Source organism: Ziziphus jujuba, chromosome 3 (assembly GCF_031755915.1).
Source record: "Ziziphus jujuba cultivar Dongzao chromosome 3, ASM3175591v1".
Lineage (NCBI taxonomy): Eukaryota > Viridiplantae > Streptophyta > Magnoliopsida > Rosales > Rhamnaceae > Ziziphus > Ziziphus jujuba.
In genome coordinates, this window is record NC_083381.1 from 15,662,388 (window position 1) to 15,672,361 (window position 9,974).

Below are 9,974 nucleotides of genomic sequence, written 5' to 3' on the forward strand. Positions count from 1 at the left end.
TTCTGAAGGCCACATGTAAATTACTCTTTTTAGCTCTTGACAAAATTAAATAAATAATCGTAATAATTGTGAAGAAAGCAACGCTATGTGTATCAATTTGGTTATGCATCGATTTTACTAACTAATATACAGAAATTATTGTTAGGTCCAACAATTATGACCAAGTTACCCTTCACCTTTTTATTTTTTGATTTTGATAATATAATCTATGTGATGCAAAAAGGCCAATGACGGCGTCCAAATACAGGGCTAATTGGGGAAGATAGCATGGGAGAAGATTAGTTAAAAAAGAAGAAGAAGAAAATCAAATAGTTAAAATGTGATTCCATATTAAATTTTCATAAAGCCTATTAAATGTGTAAATTGTAGTCCAAAATTTTAGAAATTAATATAATATTATTAATACATATTTTGATAATGTGAGACTAATTTTTTTTTTTTTAATGTAAACTACATATTTGATTGTACATACTTTTTAAAAAATAAAATAAAATAAAATGGAAAACACATATTTGATCGTCGTACATAATATCTATTATATTCAATATATACCTCAAAAAATAAAAATAAAAAAATAAAAAAAAAAGACAAAACAAGAAAAGAAAATAAAAAATACAACAAACCAAAAAAATAAATAAATAAAAATACAACAACAAGAGATTGTTCCATTACATGATTAATAAAAAGCATTCTTTCACACACACAAAATCCAAAAACAATGGAACATATTTCGAAACATGGTCCTTATTAAGTGCCTACATTTCATGTTCAACACAGTTAAGTTGCCAGAGCCACAGCAGCCTGGATCCCTCCTACAACACATGCATTAAGACAAGGAGGCCCAAATTTCTTACCTCCTTCAACTATAGCAGCCAAAGATTTCTTACCTCCAGTAACCATTGCAGCCACAAGTTTTTTACCTCCTTTAACTATAGCAGTCCCAAATTTCTTACCTCTCCTCATGGCAGCAGACTTGATGCTCTTACCTCCATTAGGATGCTCCTTCTTCTCCAAACTTTTGTCAGAGGGTGTCTTAGGATCTTGAATCTGGTGAAGTGCTTCAAGAAGAGTTGGACCCTCGTACCAGGGAAGGTTATTCGACCTCTCAATCAGGTTGTCCCCTTCTAAACCTGAGATGGGAACAAAAGGAATCTTGGCCGGATTGTACCCAAGATTCTTCAGGCAGGGAGAGGTTGACTTCACAATTTCATCATACCTCTCCTTTGAGTAATCGGCCGCATCCATCTACAAGGGAAAAAGCATTAAATACATAAATACATATAACACCATTTAAGTATTATATATCAAACAACTATTTAGCAATTGTCCCAAAATACGTCTACGTGTCCTGATATTCTGAAATGGACACTTAATTTTAACAGGTTTAATGGGGAAATAATCACCCTGTTGCAGCAACAGATAACATTAAGAGGTTTAATCAATGTATGCTCGGGAGTCCGTCCATTCCCAAAAATGTCAACTTCAAAACCACCAGTACTGGTGGAATCAACAACCAGAAGGGCACAGTCAGCCCGCGAAGCACCTGTCATCATGTTCTTAATAAACTCGGCATGCCCATGAGCATGAATGAAAGTGAAATGGTACTTGTCCGTCTCCAACTCCCACATGCCATTGTCAATGCTGATATCACGCCCACGTTCGGCCACCCCCACATAATTGAACGAATTCTGGTTCATTTCAGCACCTTCTTTCTTAAGTTTCTCAATGACATGCTTGTCAATAAGTCCAAAGTTGTAGATAAGACGGCCAATTGTGGTTGACTTGCCGGAGCCAACATGGCCAATGACCACAATGTTAATATTGACCTTCTCCTTGCCCATTATATGTACAAATGAGAAAGTGAACTACAATAGAATACAAGAAAATTCCCTATCAGGTGCATGATATCACAAGCTCAGAATTATATAACACAAATATGAACTACTGATTAAAATAAGGTCCAAAGTACCTTTAAAAATAAAAATAAAAAATAAAAAATCCCAACAGATCAAAATTTTAACCTAAATTTGATATGGGTTTATGCCGGATATCGGGTCGGATATTTCAAATCCGACCGAACGGGCCCTCAAAGTCAAAATTTTCTTTTTTTTTTATAAAAAAGAATTCACCCAACCATCAACAGCCACGTTGCGGTTTACCCAGACGGCCAACGACCCTGTCCTGCCAACAGGTACAGTTCGCCGCAGGAATTTTTAAATTTTAACAACTTATAATATGTTTTTTCTTCCATATTCTTGATCTCTCCTCTCACATTCTCACAATCTCTCTCTTTCCCTCTCTCCCCTCTCTCTATCTCACATTCTCTCTCTCCTTCTCTCTCCTCACTCTCTCTCTCTCTCTAACTGTTCTTAGAAATTTTTTTTTTTTCTTCTATTGTTTATTTTTGAAGCACCAAATAAGAGAAAAATTTGTACATCCTCACCACCTTCTTTTATCTAAAACTTAAAGATTCCATTATCTGCATGCATATGGAAAAATAGAACTCTTTACGAACAAACAAAATTAAGAAAGCAATAAATAAGCCACAAAGACGTAAAAAGAAAAATACTAATCCAAAGCAAAACATTGTAAACGGGCTAACACCGTCACCATCTAAATCAAAGATTAATGTAATCAAAACCATATTGCTTCTGAACAATAAGAAATCAAATTCGCTGGCCAACGGCCCTTTGATTCTCTCCGACATTCCAGATAGCATCATAGGCACGCCTTTACTTGTCGACTGCTTCGTCGACTTTGATGCTACCCAATCAAGTAGACGAGGCGTTGTCCCTGTCAGCAAACTAAGGGAAATTGAGTTCTTGAGCATGTTCAGGTTCAAGTTGTGGTGGACCACCCATTAGGTTCGGTTCAAGAGGCTTGACGAAAGCCTCTTCAACCGAATTCCAAAGTGTTCTTCATCTTCACACCGGCGGTGATTCGATCCTTTCACTCATGTTAAGGACGCCATGCATGAAATTTCATTTGGGAACTTCCAGGCTTTTGGAGGAGAAAACCCTTTGGTTGGTGCACGTGGGATGCATTCTACTTTAGGGTTAGGCGTTTTGGAAGGGATTAAAGGACTCGTTTGAAGGTGGGTGCCCACCTCGGCTTGTCTTCATTGATGATGGATGGAAATCCATTGGTCATCATATCCAGTCACTCAGAACTTGCCAAAAGAATAAAAGAAAAATACTAATCATGCGAAAACTTGCATGTAATGGTCTAACTCCGTCACTATCTAAATCAAACATTCATATAACCAAAATTAGAATCATCAAAATCAAGCCTGAATAGTAAGAAAAATGAAAAGTTGCTAACGAACATTAAAATTTAAAAAAAGAAAAAATAGAAATCAAAGTCAAAAATCTTTAACATGTAAAAGACAGAACGCAAAAATTAGATTAAAAAACTTTCCCGCTTACTTGAGTTGGATCTTGGATGTTTTCGAGAAAGAAAGACCGAGGCGATAATTGAGCTGAAGAAGAATAGAGTGAGGGAGCGGCAATTTTCTCTCAGCTAGCAATATTATATAATGAAAGGTGACTACTTCCTTCGTTTATATATTGAGAGAAAGAGAGAGGAGAGAGAAGACAATTTTATTTAGAGAGAGAAAAAGAGAGAGAGGAGAGAGATGTTCTGCATATTTATATTGCAAGAGAGAGAGAGAGGCATGAGGGAAGAAGTCACCTTCACAATCTGTTGTGGGAAGAACTTTTTTTTAAAATTATTAAAAATTATAATATATATGTTTAAAGGTGACTACTTCCCTCAAGTATATATTGAGAGAAAGAGAGAGGAGAGGGATGTTCTGTATATGAATATTGAAACAGAGAAAGAGGAAGAGGGTTAGATAGAGAGAGATAGGAGAGAGGCATAAAGGAAGGAGGCATAAGGGAAGGAGTCACCTTTACAATCCTTGTGGGAAATTTTCTTTTTTAAAAATTATTAAATATAATAATATATATTTTTAAAGGTGACTGCTTCCCTCGTGTATTGAGGGAGAAGAGAGAGAGAGAGAGAGAGAGAGAGAGAGAGGAGACAAATATATTGGGAGACAAAGAAAGAAGAGAGGAGAGAGATGTTATATCATATGCAATATTGAAAGAGAGAAGAGAAAAAGGGTTAGAGAGAGAGAGGAGAGGAAGACAAATGTATTGAGAGAGAGAAAGAAGGGAGAGAGGAGACAAATGTATTGACTATTGAGAGAGAGAAAACGTATACGAATCGTGAAAGAGAGAGAAGAGAAAATGGGCTAGAGAGAGAGAGGGAGAAAATCTTCTGTGCATCGGTGGTACCAGCTCAACTGTGGGAAAAACTCTTTTTAAATTATTAAATATAATAATAAGATATATACTTCCCTTATGTATTGAGAGAACAGAGATGGAAGAAAGGAAACAAATGTATTGAAATTCAGAAGGGAGAGATGTTTATATGTAATATCGACAGAGAGAAGAGAAAGAGGGTTAGAGAGAGAGAGAGAGAGAGGAGACAGTGTATTGAGAGAGAAAAAGAAGGGCGAGAGGAGAGAGAAGTCATGCATATGTAATATCGAAAGAGAGAAGAGAGAGAAGACACATGCATTGAGAGAGAGAACGAAAGGACAGAGAAATATGTTATTTAAGTATAATATTGAAAGAGAGAAAGAGAGAGAGAGAGAGAGAGAGAGAGAGAGAGAGAGAGGCAAGGGAAGTAGTCATCTTTACAATCCCTTTTGTGAAAAACTTTTTTCAAATTATTAAAAATAATAATAGTACATATTTTTAAAGGTCACAACCTGTTTCGTGTATTGAGTGAAAAGGAAAAAATGAACAGCCATCTACTTTTATAAAGTTTATTCATAAATTTTTTTATATATAATAATAATAATAATCATTAAATTTTAAAATAATTAGTATAATTTAATATTTCAGTATTTTAATTATCTTTTTATCATTTTATAAGATGTTTATTAAAAAGTAATGTAAAAATTGATAAGATGTTTATAAAAAAATTATATAAAATTCAAAAATCATTTGAATTCATGTCCGAGAGGAGAGAGAGGGAAGAGGAGACACATGAATTGAGAGAGAGAAAGTAGGGAGAGAGGAGAGAAATGTTCCGTATAAGAATATTGAGAGAAGAGAGAGGGTTTGAGAGAGAGAGAGAGAGAGATGAAGAAAGTAGTAACCTATACAATCCCTTGTGGAAAGAACCTTTTTTATTATTAAAAAATATAATATATATTTTTAAAGGTGACCACGTCCCTCAAGAGGGGGGAGAGAGAGAGAGAGAGAGAGAGAGAGTTGTCGGCAGAGAAAAGGGGAAGTGAAGAGAGATGTTATGTTACTCGTGTATATGTTATATCGAAACAGAGAACAGGCTTAGAGAGAGAGAGATGAGGGAGATAGTCACCTTTGAATAGAATCTCTTGTGGGAAAATCTTATTTTAAAAATAAATGTCATTATTATAAATAACGCTGCGATGGGATGGGACCGGGAGCAAGATAGGGACAGGGTCAGAGAAGAAGAGCACAGTTTGTTTGTTTGCGGGTGATGGAGAAGGGAACACTTGTATCACTTCAACATTACAGAGAACATATCCTCTCCTCTCTTTCCGTCTCAGTGTTGAAAAATTTTACATAAAGACTATCTGTGAATGGTAATGACGGGCCATGGTAGAGCAGTGCGAAGCAGCTAAGAAGTCTCCATAACTTGTAAGTTTTGCCACCACGTAATGAGAAGAGAAACAGGGTTAGAGAGAAAAGTTTAATGGCATCCTTCTCTTAAGTGGGAGAAAATTTTCTATACAACAGGATTATTTTTTTAGGTGGGCTCCTAGGTCGTTTCGGTCATGCTTTCTTTTATTATTATTACTATTTTTTTTATTAAAAGGGGGCAAAAGCCCAAAAAGAACTACATCACAATCTCTTTTTTTTTTCTTTTTTTTCTTTTTTGGCTGAAGAACTACATCACAATCTCATGAGGGGATAAGCTCCCAATGCATCCAGATACATCAAGTTATTTACCAAAAAAAAAAAAAAAAAAAAAAAGATCCAGATACATCAAGTTATAATTGGCTAAAAAGTCAGCCACTTGATTAAATTTTCAATGTACATGAGTTATATAAAAATCAACGCTCTGTTAAACATATTTTTGCAGCCAGCAATGATTCCGAAGCAAGGATGATTCCCATCCAAATCCTCCTTGATCCAGTCAACTACAGCAGATAGTCCATTTCAACTTTGACCTTCTGGAAACCCAAGTCTTTTGCCAGTTTAAAGCCGAAAGAACAAACCTCACACTTCTGCCAATACTCTATGGGTATAACCAACGTTAACAGCACAAAACCCATCGTCAATTGAAGCTTTGCACCTCCATTTCCATAACATCCAACATCCAATAGCATTCCTAACATTTAAAATCTACCAAACATGCATAGTAATAATTAACAGATATTCTTAACATTTAAAATCTATCAAAAACATGTATAGTAATAATTAATTTTATAAAATAATTATTTTATTGCTTTATTTATTTTCTATATCAAAAATATCTTTAAAACGGATATTATAATTAAATAGTAATCGATACATGATACTTAATATAAGTATCTATAGATTTATTTGACATGTCTAACATTATAAAAAAAGAAATTGCTATTAGTTATTTATTTATTTTAATTTAATAATAATTATCTTTTAAACGGTTTTCTTTTAAATAATTTTTGAATCTGGTGGTGGAAATGAAATTTTTGAATCTTTCAGTGGCAATGGTAATGGCAGTGCACCACGCCAAGCAGCCGCCAAACACTTTTCTCCTTTCATGGCAGCAGACGTTGCGCCCTTGGTTCCACAAGAATATTCCTTCTTCTCTTAAGCACTTAAAAAAATAACACTAATTACAATAATATTTTGGTGCCAAATTTAGCATCATTTTCAGCAACCGAGTGGTAATATAATAATATTAACCCTCTTGAATTGATTTTTCACTTTTAATTTTTTATCTTACAGATACAGAGGCGTTTGAACCCATAATCTAAATTAATTGCGTTCTACTTAATAACATGGTAATTTTTTATTACAATTTGAAAGAGAGGAATTTATTACAGATTCAAACCTGCTAATACAAGAACACGACATGACAATTTAATCCACCAATGTTGTGCCTACAATGATAAAAAATAAAAAAATAAAAAAAATGCTATGATTAATATATAATACAACTTGAATATATACTTAGAAATTGTGGAATAAGGTCCTACCTTAACTAAGTTTGGCTATATTTATATTAAATCTGGGATCCTCCTCCGAGACCGTTGTGCGGATGAGATTTTGATTCTTCAGTAAATAACATTGTTGTCCTTGGTCTGGTAGATTATGATATGATCTAACTCAATTGTAGTTGATCCAAGCCGCTCGATTGGAAAATTTGTAACAGTTGGATGATTCCTTATCATGATCATCAAATTGATTAATTAACATTTTTTTTTTTTTTAAACTTCCAACGTACATTTAGAGAAATTTATAGAAGCCCACCTTGTCAAATTCTGGTTATGTATCCCTTTTTAATATTTTAATTGATTTATTTAATATTTAATTACATATACTGTCTTTTATTATTTTTGTGTTAAAAAAAACTATTAATTATGTATGGTTTTGTATTGATTATATATATTTATTCTAAAAAAATGTTATATTTTTTAGAAATATATTTTATAATTAAATTTAAAAGTAGTAATGGGCTGTATTACAGATAAACAATGATTTAATAAATAAATTTGAATTTATATGTTACAATACAAAATCTTAATAGCTATTTGAGTGAATAAATTATTACACGATACAAACAAAAATCTGTTTATCCACATTAAGTTTGTTTTTTTTTTTTTTTTTTTTTTTGGACTTAGTTTATCCACACAGAAAAAGAACCATAATCAAGATTATAAGGGTATAGGTATACTTCAAATTAAAATCCTGAAGTTTTATCAGTTTCAAAATTTGGACATTTCTTCATAAATGCTGTAGATAATATTAATTCGATAATGACTTTTCAAAAGGAAAGTGAGGTATCTGATATCAACCTATAATCATAATTTTCAGATTTCATGTAAAATGCATGTCCTCTTTTTTTCTTATTTGGGTTTTATTTTTTAAAACATCAAAAAAGGTATTTAAATTGTGTTATAATATGGGTTGACTGACACGGACAGTCAGGACTTCATAGGAGGAAGTCACATGCAAAAGGTTCTATCTTTAAGCCGCCGTTGTGGCTGAAGTGGCTCATACGGTGATGAAAGACCCGACCCGATTGAGAAGGGCGGTAAGCATTGGGTTTGACTTTTGGGCGAACAAGCCCCAAGCTGAAGGAATGAAGTGGGTCACTACAAAACTGTGAAGAAGAGAACTTGGGCCGTGGGCTTTATCGGCTTTTTCTTGGTGGGTTTCCTTGGATTGTCAGTCTTTCAGAAACACGAAAGAGAGTCTCCATGTATTTATTTATTTATTTTTTTGACAAAGCAAATATAATAATAATAATAAATAAATAAAATAAAACAAAAACAAAACAATAAGTGACCTCAATATTCGTAACGGCCAAATGCAAATAATTTAAAGTTTCGTCTTCTTCAAAAAAAGAAGTAAATAATTTAGAGTGATTGTTTTGATGTATTATATTTTTAGCTGATTTTAAACAATATGTATATACCAACAATTTGCACATTGTTTTATTACATATTTATCAAAAACATCTCTCTCAAAAAAAAATCTTTATTAATTCACAATGCATCAGTATTAAAAATGGAGCACTGCTGGAAGAAGTGAAAGACCCACTGCAGCCCCCAAAGAAGGGTATATTTCATTTTAACACTTAAGTTTTATTAATTTAAAATTTCGAACATTACAATTAGGATTTTATAAATGTTATAGATAATATTAATTGTAAAGGTATGAACAAGATAATAAAAGATGAAAGTAAAAACTTTTCGAAACAAGGGAGGTTGATATTCTTATTAACGCAATCTCCAATCATAGTTTTCAGGTTTCATACAAAATTTATGTGCTCTACTTTGTTTAGGTTTTATTTTTTAAAAGACCATAACAAGTATTTATATTACCGTATGTGTTATTGTATAAAGCCATCTCCAAAAGGTTCAATCTTCTTACCGGCATTGTCTCTGAAGTTGCTATTACGGTAACGAAAGACCCGACCCGATTGAGAACGGCTTTAAACAATGGGTTTGAGCAAAGAAGCTGAAGGAATGAACTGGGTTAGGACCCAACTGAAAGAAGACGATTGAGCCGTGGGTTTCTTTCAAATGGTTTTAGTCTCCTGGGGTCGAGGAAGAGCCAATACTCGTGTGTCCTTTTCTTTTTTTTTTTTTTTTTTTTTTTTTTTTTTTTTTGGTGTTAACAAAAGTTAGATAAAATAAAACAAAACACAAAAAAAAAAAAAAAAAAAGTGACCTCAATATTCATAACGGTCAAATGTAAATAATTTTTCCTTTTTCCTTGGTCAAATGTAAATAATTCAAAGTGATTATTTTGATTTTTTATTTTTAACTGAGTTTTAAACGATGTATACCTACATTCATGCATTCTTTTATTACATATTTATTAAAAAATTCTCTCTCAAAAATAAAAGAAAAAAAAATTCTTTATTTATTCACAAACTGGAAGACCCTACAAAAGTGCATGGCCCATTGCAACCCCTAAGTTCTTCCCTCACTTGATGAAAGCTGATTTTATTCCCTAACTCCCCAGCCATATTCCTTCTCCACATTTCTATAACCCCAAAAGCAACAATCTGTCGCATCTCACTAATAGTAAAGCCTCCTAATAAGGAATGACGTTTGAATTTGATGTGAAGCTAATAGCTTCTTTTGCCGGATCATTTAGATGCATCCTACTCACATTTAAGATCAATCTTCTTCTTGAAGTAGAAACTGATATTGCCTTTTGATTTTTTACAGTGAGTGCATGATGGAATTTAGAGGT

At 33.1% G+C, this 9,974-nt stretch overlaps 1 protein-coding gene across 1 annotated transcript; it reads right to left on the minus strand.

Moving 5' to 3' along the window:
• Positions 1-777: 777 nt before the first annotated feature.
• On the minus strand, positions 778-1,841 carry LOC125423412 (elongation factor 1-alpha). The gene is made up of 2 exons (XM_060815362.1): positions 1,404-1,841; positions 778-1,245 (listed from the first exon to the last, which is right to left on the minus strand). The coding sequence occupies exons 1-2, from the start codon at positions 1,839-1,841 to the stop codon at positions 778-780; spliced, it is 906 nt and encodes a 301-aa protein (XP_060671345.1).
• Positions 1,842-9,974: the final 8,133 nt, after the last annotated feature.